This window comes from Poecile atricapillus, chromosome 21 (genome assembly GCF_030490865.1).
Source record: "Poecile atricapillus isolate bPoeAtr1 chromosome 21, bPoeAtr1.hap1, whole genome shotgun sequence".
In the NCBI taxonomy this organism is placed as follows: domain Eukaryota; kingdom Metazoa; phylum Chordata; class Aves; order Passeriformes; family Paridae; genus Poecile; species Poecile atricapillus.
Window position 1 is genome coordinate 3741587 of NC_081269.1, and position 27758 is coordinate 3769344.

At 43.4% G+C, this 27758-nt stretch overlaps 1 protein-coding gene across 1 annotated transcript in view; it reads right to left on the minus strand.

The window, feature by feature from the left end:
• Window positions 1-1041: 1041 nt before the first annotated feature.
• Window positions 1042-27758, minus strand: part of PPM1E (protein phosphatase, Mg2+/Mn2+ dependent 1E) — a 59358-nt gene continuing 32641 nt past the window's right edge. Inside the window, exons 2-7 of the mRNA XM_058854310.1 lie at window positions 12114-12232; window positions 7588-7787; window positions 6011-6199; window positions 5389-5532; window positions 5042-5135; window positions 1042-4774 (exon numbers count right to left, since the gene is read on the minus strand). Of these exons, the coding sequence (XP_058710293.1) occupies window positions 3702-4774; window positions 5042-5135; window positions 5389-5532; window positions 6011-6199; window positions 7588-7787; window positions 12114-12232 (1819 nt within the window). The 3' untranslated portion in view covers window positions 1042-3701. The remainder of the gene's footprint in view (window positions 4775-5041; window positions 5136-5388; window positions 5533-6010; window positions 6200-7587; window positions 7788-12113; window positions 12233-27758) is intronic.

Below are 27758 nucleotides of genomic sequence, written 5' to 3' on the forward strand. Positions count from 1 at the left end.
AGCAGCACTCAGGGTGAGCTCAGCCCCCTCCCCTGTTCTCGTCCCGAGGTGTCTTCAGAGGGAAGGAGAGGAAAAAGCGGACACGACACAAGGGTTGTACGAGACCCTGACAGGTGGGGGTTGTTTGTCTTTAGCTTTAATGCTGGCAAGGGCTGTGCCAGGGCTGGGGAGGGGCGCGGACATCGGAGTCCGAGGTCATGTTAATGCTTCCTTATTATTGCACATGATACGAGGGTAGAAAGTTTTGTTCCTGTCGCAAAGAGGATGTGAATTAAAGAAAGATTGCCCTAAATTACAGACATGAACAAAGCTGCAGTATCCCCTTGGATGGCTTTGTTTATGTGACTAAGTGCTGAGTGAAATTGTGCTAAAACAGCCCCTAATTTAGACCAATCTTTCTCATTTTGCTTTATTCCCGCAGAATCTTGGGGTGGGGAGGATTTGGTGAGGAGAGAGTGGACCTGAACTACAGCAGCCATGTCTGTGCACACAACTCCTTGTGCCTCATCTGCCCATGGGACAACTGACACACAGTGCTCCAAAAACAGGAGGAGTTTCTAGGATGATGCACCACCAGAAACGTGGTGTAAGTTAAAGTCTGCTTGGACATTGTCCTCCAGCGCCGCGGCGCCACCGCGCTCAGCTCAGCTACGGAACGGTTTCCACTCGCAAGGACAATGGATGGCACTTCTAGGTAAGGAAAAGTTCCACACGTGCGTTTCCACCCACCTCTAGTGCAAATGGAAAATGGGTGAAGAGCTCCCTGCTCTGGTGCTGTTCTGCTCTCTGCACCGCACACATTCCTCAGGGTTGGAAAAGCACCGCGGCCCCTCCTGGCGCGGGAGCCCCACGGCGCTCACAGTGAAGAGCTTACGAGCGAGTTTTGAGCGGCTCCAGGCAAAGCAGCCCCGAGCCCCTTCCTCAAAACCACCACAACTGAAACAGAACAAAACTAAAGTCATGTTGTCACTGCCACCTCCTGGTTCTGCAACCACGGTCACCACGTCGACCGAGAGGGATGCGGGGTTGTGTGAACGCGGAAAAGGGATACTTCAGCTCTTTATTGGAAAGATTCGTTGTACAAATTTTCACCACCACTAAGATACACGATAAAAATACAAAACACAGGTCACAGACTGAATCTCAGTATCAACAGTTAATAAATACAATGAGATACTTCTCTATTAGCCTAATATTTTACACTGTCACCAGATAGACGATCAAGGTACGAGATACAGAACACTTAGATACCGTTAGAGAGGGATTATTGCTTACGTCAGCAAGCAGCAGATAAGGGCACAGGAGTTTGAACTGAAGGAACTACTTCCTATCACCAGTGGCATTAAGAGAAAACACTGCATTTCACAAGCACTGCTTTTTGTCTAGTGTGTAGAATCAAGAGCAGCATAATCAGACCAATAACCACTACTTTTAATATTATAGAACTTTAAAGGACTTACCTTACAAATGGTTCCTATCTACTCTATAAATATGCAGTTAGTGAAGAAATGAACACTTGCTCTATCTATACAATGGTTTTACCTGACCACACTGCAACTATGATGGTGGATTTTTTTTTTTTTTCTCCTAGCAAGATAAATGGGATGAGTCGCAGAATTACCATTTATGAATCCACACCTAAAAAAGCTAGATCCTTCCCAAAACAGCACACATGCAGTCCAGTGCTCTTCAACTGCTCCTGCAGACTGGGAAGAAGTTTTATCATCCATGATGGGTTTGCATTCTAATTTACTCACATCAAGAATTGCACTTACACCACCTTTCTCTCTGGAACATGACAGTCAGCTAAAGATGGACTTTCAGTGAGTCATTATTACTGTGAATAATTTAAAACAAAGGCACCGCAGAGATGCCCCAGAGTTGCATATTTTACCATTTCATGGTTTCTCAAATTTCCTCGGTAAATCTGACTTGGAACAGAAGCTGCAGCTAAAGAGAACGTTGACAACAGCTAAGGCAGAATAAGATGGCAGATAAGAGCCAATGATCCCATAAGATTAAAACAAAGTTTGAAAAAGATCAAAGGAATCTAAAGCCACACTCCAACTCCTGGTTGCTCACAAAGCCTTTTGCTGTTCATCAGATTGCTTTTAAAATAGTGCATCAAAGAGAGAAGCAGCGGAAATTGGCAGAATTCAAGCCTCGCCATCTCGCCGTGTTGAATCATTTTCTTGACTACTTAATATTAAAATACTTTGCAAATTCTAGCTAAACACTAATACTGCTATTGTTACTGCTAAAATGATATGGATTGTTCACTAAGTGCCTATGAAGACTTACTTTATTCATACTCCTCCCAATGCATCGCTGTAACAAGGTAGGAACGGGATCTGGACTTAGAGGAGCTGATGGGAATCGGCCGCTTATTTCTGTCCCAATTAGCGGCTCCCCCAAGGGTGTGACCTCACCTCGGGAGCTGCGAGGGGCTGGTGGCCGCTGCTTATGCAAAGAAGGGCAGCTGAGTTCCTCCCTGGCCCTCCTGGAGCCGGGGGAGCCGGAGCAGAGCCCTGCCCAGGCACTGAATTCCGCCCTCTCTGCTGAAGCTGCAGCTCAGCCCCTGCTCTGCTGCCTCCTCGGCATTTCCATCCCCTTTGGATTGCTCCACATCCATCCCTACACACCCTGAGCACACCCCGTGGCAGCCGTGCTGCTGCATCCTTCCTGCTGCCACTGGATGTGAAATGCTGCCTTTGCCACCTGGGAATCCTCACCAGAACCACACAGCTCATCCAACAGCTCCTGATCTGTGCGGGGACACGGGGTGGGACTGGACACCTCCACGGGTTGGGTTCTTTTAAGACCTGAGATGAAGTTAAGGTGGGAAGAGGTTGGCTCAAAGCATTAAGCACAATCATGTTCAACTCATTGAGAACAATTTCCTAAACTGAGAAATGAGAAAAATGCCACTAAAAGCACCAGAAAGATACGAAATTCCCTACACTGCACCTCCAGCCATAGGAAATTTTTTTTTTTTAAAACTGCAAGAAAAGTTTTCTTCATACTCTGCATTTTATATTACATGAAAAAAAAAAGTAAATTATGAGTCTGTACCTCGATGGGAGTCTGAGACCAGAGCAGCAGGAGCTTAGTGTGTCCATTCCTAAGGTACCTGGTAAACCCTGTATGGCTTTTAGTCGTCTACCTGCAAAAGTGGATGTAGTTTTCTAATTCATCTTAACGCTCACCTGGAATAAACAGAAAGCAGAACACGAAAAGAAAAACAAAAACCCAAAAAAAACCCCCACACCTCGACTCTATGGAAACTTCCCCCCGCTCTGAAAATATTTGGCAGTTCTAACCCAGATCGTTCCTTGAGTATTGCTCCACAGACATTTCTCAGGCAGGTGCAACCTTCTGCGTGTTTAGGGACCGTGCCCTGGCGTTGTCTGTCCACGTGCAGCGGCTGCTGGGCTCTCCCTGCTGGATGTGGCTGGACACTCGTGTGTGCGGGTGGTCGGGCGGCTGCGGCATTGCTGGGGGTGGCACCACCACCAAACTTTGTTAGAGATTGAAACAACTACATTGGTTAATTCCTAGATCTATTTACACAGGGGTTGAGCTTGGCAGGGGACTGGAGTACAGTTCGGAAATGCCCACCTCTTATTCGCTTTCTGATGATGCCAGTTTTATTTTGGGAATGTCTACTTTGGGAGTCTGACAGGGGGAACACGAGGGAGTGGTTACATTTTACAGCATTGATGAAGGTGTGGGTCTGGTATACAATGACTTTGTCTTCGCATCAAACACTCGCTGTAAGAGCCGTGGCTGGGCAGCCTCCGCCACGGGGAGGGTCGGGCCAACGCCCTCCTGCTCCTGCGGCCCCGGGCAGGGAAGGCCAGGCCGGATCCTTCTCCCTGGGAAGGCTCGTGAGCCCAGAGCAGCGTGTGAAACTTTGGTTTGAGCCTGGCTCCTCGCCGCCTCTTCCCGTTGCAGAGCCGGAAATGAGGGAACGCAGCTCGTTTTCCCAAGGATTTGAACAGTTCATCTTCCAGCCCCAAGAAGACGGGGGATAAACCCCTGACCCTGTAGATGCCCTGCCCTGCAGCACCCGAGCTCAGAGGGGCGGCATCCTGCCCGTCCTCCCTGCGATCGCTCCGGCCGCAGCCCGAGGACACGCTGAGCTCCGGGGACTCGCTCTTCACCGGGGAGCTGCTGATCCAACCCGCACTCTTTGGTATGCCAGGACTAAACGCTTGGACTGGTGGCAGACATTTGGCACTCTGAGGTGTACTAGTTTCTGTTTTTGTCAGGTCTAAATAGCCTTGATCATCCATGGGGTTAACGCTGGACCCTATGCTTAAGCTAGTTCTGTCAGTGAAGGAGTCCACTCGTCCTTCATAGCCTAAATCTGCAGGTGCTGAGCACTGGTGCTGGGGCCACGGCCGTTTGCAGTCTCCATGGTTCTCCTTGTCTTCCCCGTTGTCTTCTTGACCACCTTGGAAAGAGTTCTCTGTCCAGTCCGATTCCTCGCTGACCGCGACCGCCGCATTCATGTCCCTGAGAAACACCACGATGACGGTGATGTTGTCGCTGGAGCCGGCATCCCGAGCAGATGCCACCAATTTATGTGCTACCATGCTGCTGTCACCATTATTCTCCTTCAGATGGTCAGCCACCACTTTGACTGCCTCATCGGGGTTGACTGTGTCATAGAAGCCATCACAGGCCAGAATGAGGTAGTCTTCAGAGCCATCCAGCACCGTGGAGGCAGAGTCTGCGTCCCCACAGATGTATGGCTTGTGCTCAGCATCTCCTGCGGAAGAGCAGCAGAGAAACACAACTGTGGGTTTGCAGCTACAGCTTCCAGCAGCCCTTTATTAACTCAGTGTGGAGCCAATGACTCTTACCCCAAGTTAAAGCAATTATTTGAAAATTACTCCCTCAGACTGTAGGGGGAAAAATAGAAGTTATTGCTCAGAGGTCTATCTTCAGCTGTATGTCAAATTTTGATGACTAGAGAATTAAAATTTTATAGTTAAAAAGCAAAGCAAGTCTCAAAAAGGAATGAAGGCTCTCTTACCAATAGCTCTGGAGACAGAGAGGCTCCCATTCACCCTCCAGGCTCCAAACCAGACCACGCAGCCACCCAGGGCCTCGATTCGCTTCTTCTCATCCTGAACAGCAACACAAGAGAGGTTTGGGCAGAGCAGTCAGAGCTGCATCACACACTCAACACTCCCATCAATATCTGGATTTTCACAGACATGGCAGGCCCCATGAGACAAAGGATTTGCACACAGATCCAAACAAACCAGGCTAAGTGGAACATACACTGCTGCTCAAGGAGATCCTGGCATGGCAGCGCTCCCCCAACGCTGGTACCTGTGCTGGTCACTGCCCAGGGGTGTTTAGACAGGCCCATCTCACCTCTCGATCTGGTTTGTGGGGTTTCATCAGCTCCACAGCTTGGCCTTTCCTCACAAGCATGACCTGGGAGTCCCCCAGCCAAGCCACATGCAGCATATTCCCTCGGATGAAAGTCACCACCCCGGTGGTTCCACAGCGCAGGCTCTGCAAAAAAAATACATTTCCATTTCAAAGCATTTTCTTCCTTAACTCAGGGACAGAACACGTTGAAACTGTAGCACAGAGTCTATTCCCAGGGAGGAACAGGCAGTGCTTTCCCTATGAGTGCTCACTAACAGCCCCTTGCAGCCAATCTGTCTGAACAGGAACGTGCCCCATGACATCCCTGGCATGGGACTCACCTGCCAGGAGCTGGGCACTGCTGGGGCTGCTCCTGCTACTGACAGGCACAGCTGTGTGTTAGTGAGCCCAAGGACAGCCTGGCAGGCAGGTGAGTGTGGGAATGCCAGCAGCATCCTTTAGAGGAGCTGGAAGCTGTGAGAAGCAGGAGCTGACATTTTTACGGGATGTGAAGCTATGGACAGAAAGTCACCAGTGCATGGACAGCCCTGTGCTGATTCTGCTGTGCCTGGAGCCCCCTCTGAAGAGGCAGGATTTAATGAATGCTTCCAGAGTCCCTCACCTCCCTGGCTGCCTTCTGCACAAAGCGCTCATCGGTCACGCGGAAGGCTCGGCACAGAGCCTCGGCTGGGTCGTGCTGGAACATCTCCTGGTGGACCATGTTCACGTGCAGGTGGATGGAGGCATAGATGGCAGCATCCACTCCTCCATGACCATCAAACACTGCAAAATAAGCTTGTTCTTCTTGGTCCTGCCGGTGGAAACACAGGGAGGAAGAATCTCAGGTGAAAGCAACACAAACAGCTCATTGGATTGTCTTAAAGCTTTGAACCGGGATTTGTGCTGTCCTCATTGAATTGCAATTAGAGACAGAATTTCCACTGGAAAAGCAAACTACCCTGACCACCTGCACTTGCATCAATGGGAAATTTGCACCTTGCTGTTGAATTCTACCTGCAAAGTGCAAGAGATGCCTTGCCAGAATCCCCTGTGAAGTGCTCTCAGTGCTCCTTAGGTCCCATTTGTTACAGCTCAGTCACACAACTCAAATAGGAAGTGCCATTCTCATCAAATTGTGCAAGAGATTTTGTGACTGCAAAAACCACAGAGAGAGAAGAACATCCAATACAGTTTGCATGAAGCCTACATCATGATTGGAATCCACCAGGGATAAAATGCCAGTAGTGTTAAAATGTGAAGCCAGCCAGCCTCTGCTTTCACTCTTCTTTTTTTCCTTAAATCTAAAACATATCATCTTAAATGCCTGTGTTTTAAAAAAACTGCATGTGTTCTCTCATCAGAAAATTGTGATTACATTCACAAATCAAATACAGCAAAATCACTCATCTTCAAGGCAGTTTTCTCAGCTTCCTCTCCTCTGTTCAGAGAAACAACGTGGTACCAGGAGACAGCAACTCCTGTGCCTATTCACACACACAACACCAACCCACTGACAGAGCCAATTCAACCTTGACAGCCAGCTCAGTGACTGGAATATTTGCACATTGTAATTTTTAGGTAATGGGCTCCAACACAAATTGGAATAAGAAAGCTGACAATTGACAGGCAAAGGAAACATCTGCCTCTGTTTGCATTAATATCATTTAAAGGTAAGAATGTGGATGGGGCAGAAGATTGTTATTAAAGTGACAGGGTATAATAAAGAAGAAATTATGCAGCAATTTGATCCTTAAGGTAAAATTATTGCCATTTTCTTTTACTTTCCATTCCTCAGTGTCCAGTTTTATATCTTAAGGGAGAGCAAGAATGAGTGTTTGGCCAATGGCCACATCAAGAAATTAATGGAAGACAAGCTTTAGTTCCACCAAACTACTCACATTTCTGGAATTGTGTGAGCTGCATCCCATAGCTCTGTAAGTTCTGGGTTTGTTTTGGGTTTTTCACTAAATTTCCTTATTTTTGCTTTTGGCTTCTTCCTCCCAAGAGGAAGGATTGAAAAGCAGAGCAGACCCACCCCCAGCTGCCCTCAGAGATGAACCGTGAGATGACCTGGTGAACATCAGCTGCCAACCCTCCTCAGGTCCATCACCTTTCACTTCCTCGGTGGAAAACCTCCTGCTTTCCCAGGATGGAACCCACTGATGACAGAATCTGTGTCTCCCAGTGCTCTGTGCTCACCTCGAGGTTGAAGAGCATGTTGAAGTCAGGGATGCAGACGTGCTTGTCCTCCATCTTCCTGCGCATGTTCTTGATGGCGTGGATGGAGGTCTCGTAGTAGCGGTGGGGCTTGGGCTGCAGGGGGAAATCTTTCACCCAATTGCTGCAGATCTCGTGCAGTTTGCTGTAAACTAAACGGGCCAACTTCACCGTCTCGATCTCTGGGGAAGGCACAAACCACAAATGAAAGCCTTGAGAGTGTTATTAAGTCAGAGTTTTCTCCCTTGCATACATTAGAAAGATGAAACAAAACCATTTTAGCCAAGCAGTTGATGTCAGCAGGGAAATTCTGGGCTCTGATGCATGAAAAGAGGAAGCCAAACTCACCATCATCAGCATTCATCAGTAAACAGCTCATTGTTTGTTTGTCTTTTTAACTTAAACATTTCCCCGTGCCTTTGGGGAGCTCATTTGCAGCAGCAGAGAAAATGAAAGGCACAAAAGTGTTGGATCCCTGGCGTGGCCCTGCCCAGAGTGGTGCAGCTCTGACAGGGACTTTGTCATAGCACAGGGTGCCACCTACAAAACCCACCCTCTGTGACAATGACACACTGGGTTTGGACCAAATTCCCTATTCTAAACAGCATTTCATTGCAGAGCTGAGGCAAGACAGTGGAAAAAATCTGCAGAAATTAGTAGAGCCATTTTAAGATGTTTTGTGCACTTTCAGCAGTGCACAGGTGCCTTCTTAGCTATTTCCAGATTTCCTATTATTCCTGTATTCCTGACAACAGCGTGTCAGAGAAATCTGTGTGAGCAAATGAGAAATCCATAAAGGCCTCAAATTTAAGAAAATGCTGAACTGTCACTCCTGAGAAACTGTCATTTTAAAATGTGAAAACTCAGGCACTTGACATTTGTTCTGAAATTCAGGAGAGGAAAACAGGAAGTCAGCATCAGAGCTGAACACATCGAAATCTCTTTGTTCATGATCGCTCACCAAAGCCAGGGATCTTCAAAGCCAACAGCAGCAATCCAGGAGTGCCAATCACTCCTGGAGGAGGAGGGGCTCACATGCAGGGAGGAGGGGGAAAAGTTGCAGCATCTCTTGGTTCACAGGAATTCTGTGAAGAGCCTAAAAAGCAGCATTTACAAATTTCTGTCCTAGGTCTGCAGGGACAGGACACCAAGACCTTTAGGAACAAGATACTGTCCCAGCTCTGTTGATTATGAGTTGGTTCAATCAAGAGGCATTAAGCTGAAAATACACTGGATAAATAACCAAAAGGAACTTGGCTCCTTGATCACACAGCTTTAAAACCAAGGGGTGGAAATCAAACAACTGGATCATCCCACCACTGCCACAGTGTGAGTGTGGGGGTTCCTCACCCCAGCCGTACTGCTCTCACTGGGGCCACCAGAAATCTCTTTGGGCAATGTATTTCAAGAGGGAACACGTCCAACCTGAGGTGTCCAAGTTCTGTTTTCCAGAGGAAAGCCCAGAGATTCTGCTCTCCCATTTGTCCCCACTGGGCAGGGGTGAAGTGGGCACACGGCAGAGTCACGTGGCTGTGGCTCCTCTGCAGGAGGATGGCAGTGAACCCTGCTGAGATCCTCACCACCCTTCCCAGGGCACCGTGTGTGGTGTCAGCATCATCAGTAACTGCTCGTGAGGTTAAAACAGGAGAATAATAAAATACCACAATAAAAACCACCCCCTCACAGCTGGAAATTACTCATCAATTGTTAATGTTGCCGTGCTGAGCCAGAGCTGACTCAGCTGACACTGCGGTTGTGTCACGGAGAATTTCATTTCCCTCCTGCTGTTCCCAAATCCCCAAGGCTGGAAGTAATGCTGAGCTGCACCACAGCTAGTGGGAAATCCAGCTCTGGCATTGCTGTTCCCAAAGATGACAGGGCAGAACGAGAGTAGAAAGAATACCAAGAATCAGATCCTGCTTTTTAGTGCCATATTTTATAAGCTGTGTTGAAAACATGGCCAGTGTGACAACAGGGGTCAGAAGCAAGACCAAGGTTTTCCTTAATTTAGGAATTCTAGATGTCTTTGGAGATCTCCAGGATTCATCTCCTAGAACCAGGAACAACTGGGTAATGGGACATGATGAATGATGTGCTTTGTGACATCTCCTGCAGATTTGACACCACCACCAGGTCACACGGTCCTGCTCTCCAGCCTCCTTTGGTGCTTCCTTAACAATGCCAAACTTCCACGTGATTTTCTTCCTCCATAAACAAACCCCAAATCCAAATGACCTTAACCTGACCTTTCAAAAAAGAAATCCAGCATCATTCAGTTCTCATGGAAAATCTCTTGCTCCTCTCCAGTGCAGCTGGAAGAGAGGAGTCATGGCCTGTGACTCAGATATCCAAAAACACATGGTCACCCCAACTATACCAGACCCCTGTTCTTGCAATCCTACACGTGTGGACTCCAGCCAGTCTTCCTTCTTTTATGATTTCCATTCTTCTGTCATGGAGTTTCTCATTTCTTTCCACCAGCACACCAAGAACTGCTTTCACCACTCCTAAGTACAGGACATGATTTGTCACGTTACAATTCTCAGAGTGAAATGTGCCACTAAGGAAATATGAAATAGCTTTTTTTTTTTTCTTCCAGCAAATTCAAACTTGAGGCAAATCAGGTAAATGTCTCCTTGTATTACACAGAGTAAAAATCTTTCTGGGTTCATAAAAAAACTGGCATAGAACTGGATATTAAAGCCAGGCAGCGAAGTTTAGCTTGGTTTCACATTCTGCAGCAGCTCAAACAGCATCAGGGCACGGTGAACTCTGAACATCAGACTTGAAGATGTAGAAATCCCATTTTCACCAGCTGCCACACTTTGCTCTGCTTTCTTCCAAAGCATTAAAGTGTCCCTGTACAGCACCACTGAGGGCAGATCTCTCAGCACCCACCCCAGGCTCCTCAGGGACTCCCCTGGAAGGGTCTCTAGGATGGAGCTGCTGCTGGCACCAGTTTTGTTCAGGTTTTCCAGGCCAAACCTTGCACTTGTGGCTGATGAAGCACTGATGGAGCACAGGGTGCCCAGAGGAGCTGTGGCTGCCCCTGGATCCCTGGAAGTGTCCAAGGCCAGGTTGGATGGGCCTTGGAGCAACCTGGGATAGTGGGAGGTGTTCCTGCCCATGGCAGGGTGTGGGACTCGATCTTTAATATCACAAACCATTCTGTGATTCTGTCATCCTGTGACACTTGAGCTGATGTTCTGTTTTGGAAAATTATCACCTAGATTATTTGAAATGGCAAGGTTTGTATGAAGGTGTTGCTTTACTACAGGCCAGAGGATGTTTTCTCTCTTCCTCTCCCCCTAAACCCTCACAATTTAACACTTCACACTGCATCAGCAAAGGGATATTTTATTTCCAAATACCCCCATTATGACAATTCACCTCAACAAACTGCATCTGGAACCCTATTCTTAGTGCTATTCTGCTCCAGTCTGCTCCCATCTCAATCTATGTTTGCATCTGTGTCTTACAGCCTTAGATATATTTAAATGGCAATTTCTGTAGGTGTGAGGGTTTTGTGGTGGCTTTTTTTCCTTTCTTTTTTCCTTTTTTGTTGAATTCTGTAGATATTCTGTGTGGAGGCTTAGTCAACATTTCCTTGGAGACTGTCAAATATTTATGCAAGTTTCAGAGATCTCAATTTGAAATTAATGAAGGCTGCTCAGCCAGAACAATGACAAATCTATTCCATTTACCTGCTCAGCAGGAGGAGGCAGCAGTACCTACTGAAAGGGAACCCAGAGCATGTTTTTCTGTTTCTCAGGTTTCTAAGGGCTTCTGGAGAACACAGCAAAATCTTTCTTTTGAAGAGCCAGATTTATAGATCTTCCTTATCCCCAGAATAATTTACAGGATTTTTTTTTTTAATCAAAAAAGGAGGGAATGGATGAAGTGGTTTGGGGACTGTATTTTCAAGATTAAATGACAGAATTCCTGTCAATACATGTAAGAAACATTGGTCTTTGTTGTAACAAGCAATCCAGCCAATTTTCAAGGTTATTTAGGCCAGCAGAGCCCTGAAATGAGTTAGGGTGTATGACCTTGAGCTGAAGGCTGCAAAAATCTTGTCAGCCAACACAGATAACTGAGGAAGAGGGATTTTCTTCCTTTTAATCACAAAATCTCTTTATACTACCTTTTCCTAAAACCATTTAAAAAACTTACAAGCCATAGTAAAAACCACACTGACTGAAATAATTCAGAATTAAATTATCTCTTCCCACATATATTTGACTTTGCTCCAAGGATGAGGGAGGACAACTGGCACTTGCCAGCAGAACCACATTGTATAAAGTGCTGAGAGAGAGATTCAGGGCCATCACACACAGCCATGAAAATGCACTTAAAAGAGTGATTGCAGAGGTGAGAAAGCTTTGACAGAGAAATTAGCCCTCCAGCTCTATCAGCAGTGGTGGTGAGCTCCCTGTTAACCTTTTCACAGCCCTGTGGGATGTTCCTCTCCCAGAATTCCAGTCCAGCTTCCTTTAGGTGGCACTTACGGATGATGCCTTCGGCGTTGTCCACGCGCTTGGGCAGGAAATGCGCCGAGAGGTCGCTCTGCAGGACTTCATCTGAAGTTGCTCTGGCTAAAGCAGAGGCCAGGAAAGAAGGGCAATTACTGGAAAAGAAAAAGAGAAACCCACAGGAAGATGTTTTAGTGTGATTCAGCAAGGTGACATGAGTGTATTTTTCACCAAAGTTCTTCTTTGCCATTCAGCACCACAGCCCTGCAGCAAGAGCTCAGACTCAGTGATGGCTTTTAGTTGCCCTCTTGCACTCCTCTGTTCCCTGTTTCTTAAGTTTTAATGTTTCAGTTCATAACCCCTATTTAAATTCTTTTCAAATCTAGGCTTGAACCCTCCAGAGTCTGTCACACAACTACATTTTTTACATATGTCTGGTACAATTTTAACTCAAGTCCAGTTTCTCCTAAGATTTGGAGTCAGGGTTCCAGAATTCCTCAGATTTCAGTGTCCAAAGCCTCTCTAAGGAGCACTGGAAGTTAAGGTTAACCCACAGGGAGCTGATGCACATAAGGTAAAAAAGCTCCTTCAGGAATGATTTCTACCCAGAGTGAAGTGGCTTTAACTCACTGTAGTTTAATTAAACCTGGTATCCCCAAAAGGTTAATTAATCTATAGCAAGCCAAGGCCACTTTAATGTGCATTCTCTCATTCAAGAGGAATTTAATACTTCTTAATTTATCTATGACTTTGCATTTCCCATTGGTCAGCCTCAACTTCTCTGACTTCTTCTGACACAGCCTGAAACTTCCAATTTCCACAGATACTATTGGGGTAATGGTGTTTATCCCAAATTAAATGGTGTTTATTCCACTATCACAGGGTCACTGAGAGACACAGAGCCAATTGCAGTCCAGAAACGAAACATCAACCACAGAATTCCAAGTCAGAAATCCAAGGAATAAACACAAACACTTCCTAAACCTATTTCTTCGGTTCAACATAATCTATAAATGATTAAAAGATAAAATTAGCCATAAATAGCTTTGTCTAACATTGTTATGAGACAAGGAAGTCACACAGGGAGCCACTCACACCTCCTTAGGGTCCCATCCAACTGAGGATTTCCCTGGAATTCCCAGGTGGGCACTGGGCTCCTGCAGCACATCCAGGGAGCTCCTCTGCTGGGGGAAATCAGCTGCCTTAGGGCTGGTTTTCCCCAGCTCAGCTCAGCTCAGCTCAGGGCTCTGATCCTGTTTAGCTCCAGTTCCCTCTGTAGGAGCCATCAGCCAGAGGAAAACACAGCGGGACATCCCTTGCTTCTGGCACGTGGAGGAGCTGATTTTCTGTCTCGTCTTTTCTGTCTTTATTTAGCTCACAAAGAGCAGGTTTTTCATGTGGTGATGCTGCTTCTGCTCATGTTACAGGAGATTCCCCAAAAAAGGGAGAGATTGCAATGCCTGGGATACAATAATTATTCCAGCAGTTACCAGCAGAGCACCCGCAGGAATCTGAGCTTCTTTCCAGTCCAAGGCTTCCCCTGACCACCTCGGTGCTGAAACTCTTCAGAAAAACCAAACTTGTTTTGTGTCACTTAGAAAGAACCCCCCAGGAGCATCCACTGATGGGCAAAGAGGGAACCTGGTTAAGAACTGGGGCAACAACAGCGGCTAAAATAGACTCAGGACCTAAACAGCAAATTAAAAATATCCCAGAAAGGAGGAATTTCTGCTCTGCCTGGGCCTGGGAGGGGAGACAGTAATGTCTGTGGATACCCAGAGCCAAAAACTCTTGTATATGAAATTTTAGATATTATTTTAACTTCAGAGACCAATGACACAAGTGAAAGGTGCATTTACAGGGGGTGTAGCAGGTCAGAGTATTTCCCTCCCCAGCTCCAAGTGCTGTTCACATGTCCTCACAGCCAGAGCCAGCAGTTCCACACAGCAGTTCTTTATCCAGCCAAAGAATACATTTCCATTACAATGCTAAACCTACACAGAAAGCTGCTAAAGATGTTATTAGATAAATTAGAGGATTTTAAGTACATCCTTCCTGATTCTCTGGCAGCGTAGGTGTGTTTAGAACACCCACAGTTGCACTGCAGCAATCCTGGAATAACTCTAGGAAGGTATTAAATCAAGCCTAAAAGTGCTTTGTTTCCATCAATTAAGTTTGAGAAAACCAGTCTGAGGTGGGTTTAGTTCAGCCCACATATTATTATGTTACCAGCTTAACACACAACTCCTCTCCATCCTGATAGCATTAAAGTGGGGAGGACTTCCTAAACGCCTTCCCTGAGCTGTTCCTCTGTGCTCAGAATCTAATACAAACTCTCCTACTGAAAAAAATAAAAGAGATGGCAAATTTAAAATTCTTATTGCATGCGAGTTCACCACTGGGGTTTGAGCAACTGATCCATTTTGAGGGGAAAGGTAGAGAAAATAAATCAGCTGAAGGCTTTCCTTCTATGTCTGGCCACTCTTTGTCCTAATAATAACAACTGCTGGCTGAAGAATTAATTGCCCTTGACATTTGTTGATCACAAAGCTTCTTATGTGGCTGTTTCAGGGCTGTGCCGTGTGAGCAGGGAAGTGCCCACATGCAGACAGATGACTTCCTCTTCCTGATTAGCACTACTCAACATTTACTCCTCTCACTTGGCTCCTCAGAACACTTTTAGTTGAAATTACTTTTTCCCTTCAAGGAACAGCAGATTGCACTGGAAGTTTCAAATAGTTGTTGAAGGCAAACTGCTCTTGAGGACATTTCATTTCTGCTACACCAAGACAAATGAAGAGTCAGCTCTGAGATCTCTCTTTTTAGCACTCAGGTGAGCAGCACCAGCATCCCACAAACAGCAATCCAAGGAGGGCAGTTCTGTCCTCTCTTCACAAAACCCAAAAAGCATCACCAAAAGGATCCCTGGGGACAGGGAGGAGCTTCCACCCTGCTGCTGGTGTAACCTGCTGGCTGCTGAAATGAAATTCCTCTGCCACCTTCTAGATGCTCAAATGTTATTAGTCATGAAGTTTGACAAATTGAAACTGGGAGGGCACGGTCTTGTTTAGCAGAGAGCTGAGAGCTAAAATGCCTTTGTCTATTCATAGCTGTGCCACTAACTCAGCAGCTGACCTTGGACGAGTCACTTCACCACTCAGACCTTCATTCCTCATCTGCAAACAAGGAATGAGAATGTCATTTCCTCAGGGAGAGGAGGAGGAGGAGGAGGAAGGCGGTAGAAGGCCTAAATCTGTGTTTATGAAGTACTCTGGAATTCCTTGTTAAGAGCCCAACTGAAAGGAAAAATACCAAGATGAGAGTGGAAGGTATTTTCAATCTATAGAAGATTTTTTTTCTTTCAGACTTTTGATAGTTTTCCTAGGTTTTTCTCACTCTTTTCTCATACACTGCCAGAAGTGCTAAACGGAACACACATGCAAACAACAGCTCTGGATAACTCACAGTGTCATCAACAGCTGCAGGAAAGGGGGAAACCAGCCAAGAGAGACCTCTAATTTTTAAAACTCGCCGTTCTGGAGCATTAGCACTGCCGATGGGAAAATGATGTTGCAGCCCCTGCCTAAAATCCTCAACGAGGCCACCAGTGCTGAAAATCCCCAAGCCTGTCATGGTCTGGGGGAGCTGATGAGGCATCACTAACCCAAACAAAGCAGGGAAAACGGGCTGAAATGAACTGGGCCTTTCAAATCACAAAATGTAGTGTTCCTGTTACCTCAGGAACCCCCTGACACCACAGAACAGCAATTGTTTTAGTTAGAATGAGGAATGATTTAAATAGAAATGCTATTCAGTCTGCTGAAACAAAAAACAAATCCACAGGCAAACAGGATAAAGCAGCATATTTGGTTTTGCCCAGCAATTCAAGTCCAAAAACACGACCTGAAAAGAACCAAGTACAGCACATTCCCAAAAGGCCTATAATTTACTGTGGTAGTAAAAGACTTTGTAGGGATGACAAATTAACTGCACCCTTTTAAAAAAACATTCCACCAGGGATGCACTTTGGGAAACACTCCTGCTCACGTGGTCTGTTGCAAGCTCTCGCTAGAAAGCAAACTTTTGCCAGATTCAATTTAAGAAAAACCTTATTTGTCCCCTGCCTGTATTTACAAAACATTCCAAAGTCTCATGAGACTTCTTCCAGATGGAGCTTTGGATACAGCCTGGAAGCTCTTTGAAGAAGCCTTTAAAGTCTTCATTATTGAAAGTTCCCATGCTGTGAAGTGCAGCAGTAATGAGCAGAGAAATTCTCTGGGAAGCTCCTTTGGCTGTTTCCCCAGCCCTCCCTTCCTCCACCTCCTGTTTTCCATGGCCATCCAGAGGCACTTGGAGCCAGCTGAGGGGCTCCTGTTTGTCTCCAAACTCCTCCAGGTCACCCAGGACTCAGAGGGGAATATTCTGTGAAGCATTCCAAGAGCCTACAATGATTATGGATGTATCCTCTGGATCTGCCAAGCAGATGCTATTTCCAGCTCCCGTCTCTGCAGGTTCTCCTCTCCTCACTCCCAGAGCATCTCTCTGACCTGTGCTGTTCCGCTGTTCTGCACAGCTGCTGGAAGTTTTGATGCTTATTTAAAGCCTGGTCACGGTGGACAAATGGAGTATTATTTTTTTTTTCCCCTAACACATGGTGAAACCCTGCACTAGATTTATCTGCTGCAGTGAGTTACTAAAAAAAAACCTGGCACACACACACATACACACACACAAAAAGAAACAAATAGAAAAAACAATGCACCTTTTAAAAGCTTGCATAACCAAAGCTCCTTGAGAAGTCATTTGAGCTGGCAGTGGTGAGACAGTAAAGATGCTTGATAAATCTGTTTGAAGGAGCTGCAAACGTGCTACCCAAGGAAGCTGCTATCTATAGGCTCCCAGAGACAGCTGCCTGCTCACATCCCCAGCCATCCTGTCCTTGTGCTGACAGTTGTAAGCAACAGAAATATAATACACAAGCATTGCAAAAAGACACTGCTTCAGATACATTTATCATGTCCCTGCCTATGCAGACACTGCATTTACCAAATATTTAACCTTTTGCATTCTGCTCACTGATGTTTTCTAGATCAATTTTGTATAGATATGTTCCTGTAGTTAAGTCTGTCTTAACTGGATGTTAAAAAATAACCAAACCAGAGGTGCTCATCAGAAAACCTCTGCCACAGCTGGATTAAGATGCTTCACCAGGGGAAACCCTTGGCTTTTCACAAACTGTTCTCAACACATGAATTAGGCTCAGATGTCTGATGCATTTTCTGCTGTGTAGCAAGTCAGTATTCCCTTCTCCAGAGGGTGAAGTGCACAAGACAGTACATAAAGCCACCAAAAATGTGAGCAGGACAAAATAAAAAGGTCACCTTTGTCTCTTTGATGAGGTACAATGTCATGAAGGGCAGTGTGTATCTAAAATATAAATGCTTGCTGCCCACAAACCCCTCATAAGCATTTGTGATTTAATGACTGTCAATAAAATAGCACTGACACCACAGGGGTGAACTGTGAAGACTCCAAACCACACAAAACAGCTTCTCTGAAGCTCCTGGCTGGATAAATTGCCTGGGTATTATCTTTGAAACCAAATTCTATTATTTCTCTCACTCATCCTCACAGCGTGGCAGTTCTGAGGTTACTCATATTCCAATCTCTGGGGCTGGTGCTGTGGCTGCTTTTAAAATGACAGAATCACCTCCTGTAACCAAACAACCCCTAAAAAACCCAGCGTGGATCTGCCAGGAGCTGGAAGCCAAATAACTGCAAGAAATTGAATTCCCAGAAGTGACTGTGGGATGGTTTTCTTCATTACAGCAAAGAGCTGAAGATACAGTTTGCTGTTGGAAATCATATCCCAGCACTTCACAGCCAGATTATATCCATCTGTTATTAAAAGAAAGGGAAACCTGGACTTTGAAGGAATGCAGAGAAAAATGGATCACAATCCATGAACCTCAACACCAAGATGTTGAGGATGTATCTATATAGACTCTCCCCCAACTAAATCAGAATATTTTCTACCTGAGGAGTAAGATTCTGAGGGACTGGATAATTTCATAATAAAATCTTAATTGCTGCTATGAAATGTGCTTTACAAAATTATAAAAACATTATTATAAAATTTAAAGATCTCAACAAGCCACTTATCTGATGGGCATTGATTGTGCATCTTAGATCTTTAGTATTCAGCTTTGCAAATGCAAACACAGTGAAAAAAAATAATCTGTGTTTACCCTATCATTAATTCATCAAAACAAAGGTAATTTATTGGTATTACCCACTCATGTGACTTTCAGGGGTTTATGCTGAAAGGAAAGATCCTTCTGGAATTTGTTGTTGTTTTGCAAGGATTATCCTGCATGTTCACACAGCACATTCTCTGCTCAGGGTGTGAGGGTGTCCAGAGTCCTCCAAAATTCACTCAGTGCCCACTTGGCACCACTGGGAATGGAATGGGGACAAAACCACATCAGTGCCAGGTGCTGCTTCCCTGGAGAAGAGAATTTCTTCACTGGAAACCCAATGTCACCAGCAGTTACCTCACACTGAGTTTCCCTGCCAGAGCAAGGCCTGTTTAAAAGCTCCACAGGACATTAAAAATGTCATTGATTTTTCTCTCTTTGGCGCTTGGTCAGTTTGAAAGTCAGCATAATTCAATATCTTTCTCCTGGTTCCATTAGCAAAGAAAGGAATCCATGCTTCAATCTACGCTGCTTTATTGGAAAAAGTAATTTAATTTTACATCTGAAAGTGTGCCAACATCAGCATAAAAGCGTACACTGTATACATCAGATTTAATTTATGAATTCTGCATTTTGTCGAGCCAGAATGAGATGCTGTCTAAAATCAATGAGAGTGCCCAAGCTCACTCTGAAGGCACTTATATATATTCTTATTATTTCAGATATTTTATGTCCTAGCTGGAGTTTTTGATGATTTCTCTCCTTGCTATAAAATATTAATGACACAGTCTCTAGAAAAGTTCATGTTGCAGGAAACTTGCAGAAGAGTTCAGGCACATCATTTACTTACCACTGATTCATGCCCTAATTTTTTCTCTCTGTTATAAATAAACTTCCACTGATACTTCCCTTAAGTGGAAAGGATATTCCATACAGATCTGATGTGTCCAGAAATACAAGTTAAACAAAAGTCCCCCAATGCAGAGCTTCTGTTTTGTCAGAGATCAGATTAACACACCAGATCCTCTGTCAGAAAGAAGAATGCATTTTGCTGTTATAGCTAATGACTAAATTTCAAATAAATGAAATAAAATACTCCACAGCAACACATACCCTGCTCTCTCCTGCAGATCATCATTAAGGCAAACAAATGTTAAATGACTTCTTTAAAAAGGGGTGAAAATTGTGCTTGTTCAAACGCTCAGCTTCAGTAACACCCCACAGAGCCCAGCCCCAAACCATGCTCCTGTCGGAATGTTCATGTAAATGAGAAAAAATCAGAGCTGCAGGCCAGGATTTCCAAATGACATTTGATCACTTAACTTCTTTCAACCCATTGAACAAATATAAAATATAAGGCAAAAGGCACCCCGGAAGAATTATGGCCACTGAGTCAGCAGCAAATGTTCCCTTGCTGCCTTCTCCCTCCTGTGCCTCGCACTTCATCACACAAATGGCTTGGGTGTTTATGCCAGATGTAAGATTAGATAATTACTCATCCAAGTCCTGCATGTCAACTCTTTTTGGTGATAAAAAATTTATTCCAAATGCCCCATTTATAATCAGTTGACTTGCAGAAGCATTGTGGTGTTGTGCAGTGATACATCTCAGGCTGTCATTCCGTGCAGGAACACGCTGTGTTGGTGCTGAACCGATGCCCTGCCTGATGGCAGGAATTCTGGGGCTGCAAAATAGGGACAATGCTATTGACCTCTGGAAAGCAATTTCAAAGCCAATGATGAAGTGCCAGATATTATTAATTAAGCCTAAAGTGGGGATGTAGCAAGGGAACAGCAATTCCCTTGCACTGATTCCCAGAAAATCCTGCTGTTCTTGTGCATGACATGCAAGAGAAACAAATAAAAGCAAATTTGAAAAAACAATGCAGTACCTTTAAAAATAAACTTACAGGCAGATGTGTAAGTACAGGCAGATTCAAAGATTACACAGTGGGGCACATTAAAGATTTTATTGGAACCTCAAGCTGACAATTACTGACATTGATGCCCATGGAACAAGATGCTGGAGGGATAAAAGGGGCTCTATGATTGGGGTGAGTGCTCTTTTAAAGGAAAAACCCTTTAGTTACTCAGAAAGATCCCCCATCCTAATTCCCACTGTCACTTGTCCTTTGCAGAACTGCAAAGGATAATGGCAGGTTTAGGGGTTTAGGCTTTTTCTTTAAAGGATAATCAAAATGTTTTAGCTATTCTGTTTCACATTAAAGCCCCTAATGCATTCTGTTCTACTGAGCCACATAGTTATTTCAGTCATTCTTAATAAATAACAGTTGCCAGTAGTAGTTAAGCCAACAGATATGAATTATTTATAGTGTTGAGGAACAGAACAGCAGATAAAATACATTAGGGCTTTGGGTTGTTCTGGCCTGAACGACACAATGGCAGCCTTTAGATGTTTTTCACCATGCAGTAAAATATTCTGTTTCCAATCCTGGTTCAAATGATTTCCTAAAGAGGCAGCAGCCAAACCTTCTGTCATCCATCTTCAATAATCACAGTCATGAGCAGCAGGTGAGAGACTCCCAAATACAGCACTGGCACAAAGTTTGATTTGATTGGACAGGTTAAATGGCTACTTAAGATTAGTGCTAAATTATTATAGATAAACAGAACTTAAGTATTTAAATATTATTTAGCACAGCTCTAAACCTGCCAGTAAATTATTCAAAAGCACCTCACAGTGTTGAACTCAAATGTTTCTCTTCTCCCTTTGCCTATAATCCACCCTTCCTTCAGCTGGAAAAATACAAAGATATCACCTACATTTTACAATAGCAAATCCAACTTCACATTCCAGGCTGGAGCATGGAAATCCCAGCCCCTGTCAGTCCTTTTTAGGAGGCCACATCATGAAACATTGAACACACAAAAAACAACAGGGAGAGGAATTATCTTGACATTAACTTGACAAATTATATTACACACAGATGTTGAGTTTAATGCTCTTTGTAGCTTCAAAGATGCATTCCAATATCTGTCCTGGTGGGATAATGTGCCTGGGTGGAAATTTATGGGATTATCTGCCTTTCCCACCTTGTGCTGCCATCACAGGGGACTGCACCAGTGGGAAATTCACTGTACAATCGATTCACAGGGAGAATTGTGCCCACAAATGCCAAGGAGAGATTTACACTCAGATGCTGCATGGAGAAGAACTGGGGGAGTAGTTGTAGCAACATAAGCTTCAACCAAACAGTTTTCCTTTTATAGCTCACCTTCCACTTCCTATATGGATCTATTTACAGCAGGAAACACTGCAAATTGTAGCATCTCTAAGGAGTAAAAAGAATTTATACAGAGCAAAAAAAGGAGAAAATCTGGAGAGGTAAAAACCCAACCAAACTTCCTTTAATCAAATACTAATGAAATAGAGGAGGAATAACACTGAAATAAAGGAGAAATAAGATTTGGAGTCCATGTCAAGATATTAAGGGCTCTGGAAGTGGCTCCATGACATTTCAGCCTGTAGGAATGAGCCACAGCATCCCAGGGAGGGACAGCCTCAGAGACAGGATCTCTGTGCTCCCCTGTTCCCTTCCCATGGCTCAGCTCCTCCTCTCCCTGTTCTGAGCTTTACTGAGGATCTGCACTCTGAGGTTACCGAGGTGGGGAAGATTCTGTTAGCTCCAAAGCTGAGGAATGTGGCTTTCCACAGGGCCAGGCAGGTCCTGAGCCCATGGAACAGAGCCTGCCTGCAGTACACAGCTAAATTTAGTTCTTCTTGCTCACAAAGGCTCTAGGAATTGATTCCCAACAAGCTGGGGATGTTTCAAACAACTCTGCAGGGCTGTGGCCTCTCTCCCATCCTAGAAGATATAGAGAATTATTTAAAACTTGGGACATTTGTCTTAAAATTATCCCCAGTCCCATTTAAAAACAAATCTGCACACATATTCTAATCACTGTTATAAGGTCAACTGAAAAAAAAAAAGAAAGAGCTGTGACATTTTATAGCTGTGACATTACAAATCTCACACGTTATGGACATTGGTTCTCTACTGTGACTTCTCAATACTACACAGATTCTCCTACACAAACTCTGTCTATTCACCAAAATCTGGAACTTTGTTTATGCAGCATGATCAGTCTTTAAGTCTTATTTATTCCATTTGATTTTCTGTGAGACAAACACGTTCAAATCACCCATTTCAGAGGTGACAACACTGCTCATGTAAGAATTACCCAACAGCTCTGCTTTCCCTCTCCTCCTCCACAAAGAAGATTGTCAACTTTTCCCCTAAGCTTATTATCAAACCTGTGATCTCTTCAGAAGAGGCACAAGCTCTAAATATAAGAAAGAATCTGTTACATAATACCCTGAGCAAGGAGGCAGCACACAACAAACAGCCTCTGGACAACATGAGCCTGAGTCCACCCAGAGTGGAAAAGGGATGAAAATCTGTGACATGGCCTTGGGTCTGTCCTGTGTAGAGCCAAACCACACAGAGCATGGAATAATGTGCAAAATTTAAGGGTTTATCTCTATGGAGGATAAACAAACACAAACAGGTGACATTATCTGGAAGTTGATTCAGGATGTGGCAGAAATTTACTCAGATCAGAAGAAATCTTCCCCTAACACGAAGAGGACTTGTTTGAAGCTGCCTGAATCTGGCTTGTAAATAATGCACTGGTGAGGACTGACTCACCCCGAGATGAGGAGGCTCAAAGCTGCTCCCAATAAAGCAGTGTCACAGCTCTAATCAGCACTTAAGAGAGTTCCTCAGGAGCCACACTATCAATTACCCTGGTAATACATATTCAGGGAGGCAGGGATAGCAGACAGAGAGAATTCCAAATCAAAACATTAATAAAAAATAAGGAACCTTTGGAGACAAATGATTATCTTCTATGTCTACAGTGCTTTGTGCATTCCCAAAGGATTTAGAATCTAAAAATAAATGATTACTTCTACCAGCACTGACATCCAAGCTACCTTGGATAAAAAGCAGCAAATTGCTAACCATGGATAGCAACATTACACAACTGTTTTGAACAAACAGCAAGAAATGGACCATGCTGGAAAGAACAGCAGGACTCTACACAGAAATTCAGGCTAAAACGTAACCAGAATAATGTGAGTATCACCTTGCTTTTCTACACCTGTGATGGGATAAAAATGAGAACTGTCTGCCTTGATACCTCATCCTCAAACTCCAGCATCCTTCTCTCACCATTCTTTAGCACCATACTGAGACACTGCCTTGAAGGAAAATACTTATTTCTACTTATTTTACTTATTTTTACTTACATATATACTATACTTAGGTATAATATATATAATATATATATACACACTATACTTACATATATACATACTATACATATATATATTATACTTATATATATATACACACACAACATATATATATTTAAATATGAGCAATCACCACAGATTCCTTGGGAACAGAAAGAGGAAAGAGTCCTAGAACAGGTAGAAGATCAAAGGTCACACAAAACCACGTAGCTAACCCAGAAATCGCTAAAATCCTGGGTGAAGTAATGTTTTGAAAATGAATTCAATCAATTCTGTCCCCAAAACACACACTGGTATTGATATTGGTAGATAAAATCATCTAACTACAATTAAAAAAATAAAGAACCAGCTGGGCCTCTACAAGGCACAGTTCTGGACTAAAGGCAGCAGTAAATTAAAATAGTAATTGTATAAACAAAAAAAGAACAAATCCAGGAGGAGACAATCAAGGAAAGATCAAATTCAAGTAGGTTTTCTTAGTTGGAACCGAGATTTCTGTGAAAGAGTTTAGAGAAGAGCTGTGAAAGACTAAGAATTTTTAACTGTCAACAAAGTATCAAATATTTAAAATAAAACCCCAAAACAACAGTATTCAAAATCCACAGTGGAAATTGCAATGAATGATTTTTGCTGGGTTTATCTGTAAAACACTGCTAATAGCACACAATTGGATCTATCATAAAGCACAGCCAGGCAGCACCAAGATTCCTCAAGGGCAGAGAGATTTTAAATCCAAATACAGGTGGTGCACCCGCCCCAGTGAGCTTTTTAATGAGGCATGGAGGTGACATCAGAGACACAACTGCGACGGGTTAGATTGAAAATAATACAGCAAGGAAAAAATAAAGATTAGGAACACCAGCTGAGCTCTGAGATAACACAGCAGAAGTTAGTGTTAAAGCAGGATTTGAGTTCTAATAAGCCAGCAGTGGTAAATTGGAAGATGTAACATGATAGGAGGCTGAGCACTGCTCCCAGTTCTGGGGCTGATAAATGACACCTCTGCCAGCAAATCATTTAATCCCTGCACATCCCTTCGTCCAGGAGCCAAAGAGCTTCATTGCCTTAAAACTTTGGAAGAGTACCATGAAATTTTATTTATTAATACCTGAAAACTATGCTTTAATCCTCGGTTAGACGGTACTGGGGAAGGACAAGGGTGTTTACAGATTTACCAATACCTCATAAAATATTTCTGTATTTTCTTCAGTGAATCCTCATCTATTTCTGTCCTGTTTCAGCTCATGATTTCACAGCTCATCTTGACTTATAGATGTTAAATAACAATAATGGACAGATGGAAAAATGTTCACTTTTATCAAAACTTGGTGTTTTCTAATATTTAATGTAGTTTTTTTGATCAGGGCTGGTTATGTCATCATCAGCTATCCCACATTTTTGCTGAAATCATGCATTTGATTTGCAGGTTTGTAAAAGTACCAAAGAGAAGGAGAAAATCCCTTCATTCCCAAATAAAGCTCAGCAAGACTGAAGCCTGAACTCTGATTTACTTTCACCTGGCTGAGAAGGCAGCAAAGGAAAATGCTCATGACAACAAAATAGAGACATAAGAAACCACCAAAGAAAATAAAAACTGATGCCCACAAGAGCAGAATTGACCTGACTGTGCCATTCAGAGCCCAGGCAGACCAAGCTCTCTCACCCACAGGGACAGCCTGTGGCAGCAGGGCTGAGAAATCCAATTAGGGAAACTTCCCAGGCTCTGTTTCCAGCTGGATATTAATTCTTGATATTTAGGGGAACTTGCCAAGAACAATTGCACAGTTCCTCCTGAGCCCTCAGCTCTGAGTCACCATCACATTAGGGAAAGGTGAGCTTCGTTTAGACAGCACAGAGGGGAAATTACCTGGATTTTTAAGGTCTCATGTAGCCCTTAAGGGAATACATATTTATTTATTTATCTATTGGTGCATTTGTCTTATCTTCTCTTTTTTAAAAGAATGATGAAAATGTCATTAATCTTCAGAGGAATCAATCATATTCCTGGGCATGAGGGAAAGAGGTTTCTATATTAGATGGAGAGCTTTGACTCTCTGGTTCTCTTCCTCTTGTGCAAGAATGGCTTAAAAAAATAAAGGGATATTCCTTTACTATTCTTCCTCCTGCCCTAATGTATTGCCCTAATCTACCTAGAAAAGAGACTGGAAAAACTGGAAAGAAATGTTAGCATTTATAGCCATTTCTTAAATCCAGATCTCATCTTACCAGAAAGAAAATGTCCATTTTGATAGCAAGTTTTATTTAGGCTGAAAAAGGAATATATGTGGCTTTTTTAGTACATATGTTCAGTTTAATGTGATGTCAGTTGAAAACAAAAGTGAATATTACTGATTTTAACACCTCAGTGATCAAAGCTCTTCTCTGACGCAGGGAACAAGAAAAATTAGCAGGGAAAAGAACAGAGGACATGAAAAATTTGCAGGGAATAGAACAATAAAGTACAATAAGACATGTCTGAGTAACTTCTCAGGTTCTGGTATCTGCAAACCTGACCAAGAGAGAAAGAAAGAAAACGAAAGGAAAAAATTAATGAAATGATTGAGATTAATTTGAGTACTTGCTGCTGCAATAATTAAAGACCTCTTTCTTATCATGTGAATGTCTTGGGCATCCCATTCATGAGGGAGATTGACACACTGATATATTTTACTTCCAAGTTAAAATGGATTTCTCTTCCACTGCAGCCACTCTGGAATACATTGAAGGAAAATAGTACAGAATACTGATAAGAGCAAGAAACAGTGAATAACATTTAGTCAGGACTGCAAAGAATTCTACATCCTGAATCCACCTTTGATAAAGGAGCAGCAGGAATTGGACATTTCTCCTCTCTGTTTTTTCCAGGGATCTTTTCACCCTCCCACATCCCAATCCTTGCCCACACAATTCAAACTCCTCTGGTTCCAAGGATGAACAGAGAAGATCTCCCAACATTTTCCTTGCACATCCTTCCAGGTAGAACTCTTTCCTCCAAAAGGGATTGTTGTGAAATGAAGGTGCAGAAAAAGACAAGAAATGTGAAATGGTCAGGAAATAGGGGAAATGAGAGGAATGAAATCCCTGACTGTACTCCAGGTTGTTGTTCCAATTATCAGAATATATCTATTTCCTTCAAAGTCTCCCTATTGGAAAAAAATCATATTTTGAAAAATCTAAAGCAGCAACCAATTAAAAAAAAAATAAAATAATAAAGTAACCCCCCAGATTTCTCTCTCCATGCATTTAATACGAGGCTGTTTCCTGATGAAACCTTTAGTAAGTGGGAGTACTCAGGGAGACACTTGGATTTACATAAATTTGAGACAGAAAAATGCTGTTAGAGTAAGTCCATGGCACTGCATGGTTGGGATTGAGTCTTCCAGCAGAAATTACTCCAGGCTGCAGACAGACACTGTGCTGAGTCTCAGGCAAAATCCATAATTAACTTCAGAGTATATCCTTAAATTCAATCATTGGCCTCCCCTTTACAACATTAGCACAATATTTACAGGTTATTCATGCACAATATGCCAACTCTAAGTTCTTATTTTACCTCGCTTTTTAGTCCATTTTATCATTGCCACACAAATTTTAAATCTGACTCCATGCCACTCCTGACAATTTGATTTTTACCCTTTTAAAAGGAACAGTACACATATCACAGTGACACTCAGCAGTTAATATGATGTAATGCAAAACTACACACAATTTTCAAAATGGATAGTAGAATTTATTTAAGAGTTCTGCTAGACTCAACTTGATATATTGCATCATCATACAGTGGAATAGGTAATAACTTGGGATTTTTTCTTCATAATGGCCAGTAAATTCAAATTCTAGTAATTCTTCTATAAGAATTTCATCTGCTAAAGACCCAGGTGAAGCACAGACAACTCACCAGAAGATACCGAGGTTCTCAGCTTGGCAAACACAGAAGAGATTTAAAAGAATCATCCATTTGCTTTTTTGGCACAAAATTCCCAACATGCCAAGAGTAATTCCTAAGAGATCCATGATGGAAACAGCAAGGAGCACACCCAGCAATGCCCAGTGGAGAGTTTAGAACAGAGAGAAAGTGGCAGAACCAAACCCAGATGTTCACCACAATTCTCACAACTCCTGGCCAAGCTGTGTTCTTCCAGCCACTCCTATCTTTTCTGGTTCCAATTTAATTTCCCTTTGGGAGAACCAAAAAAAAAAAACAAAA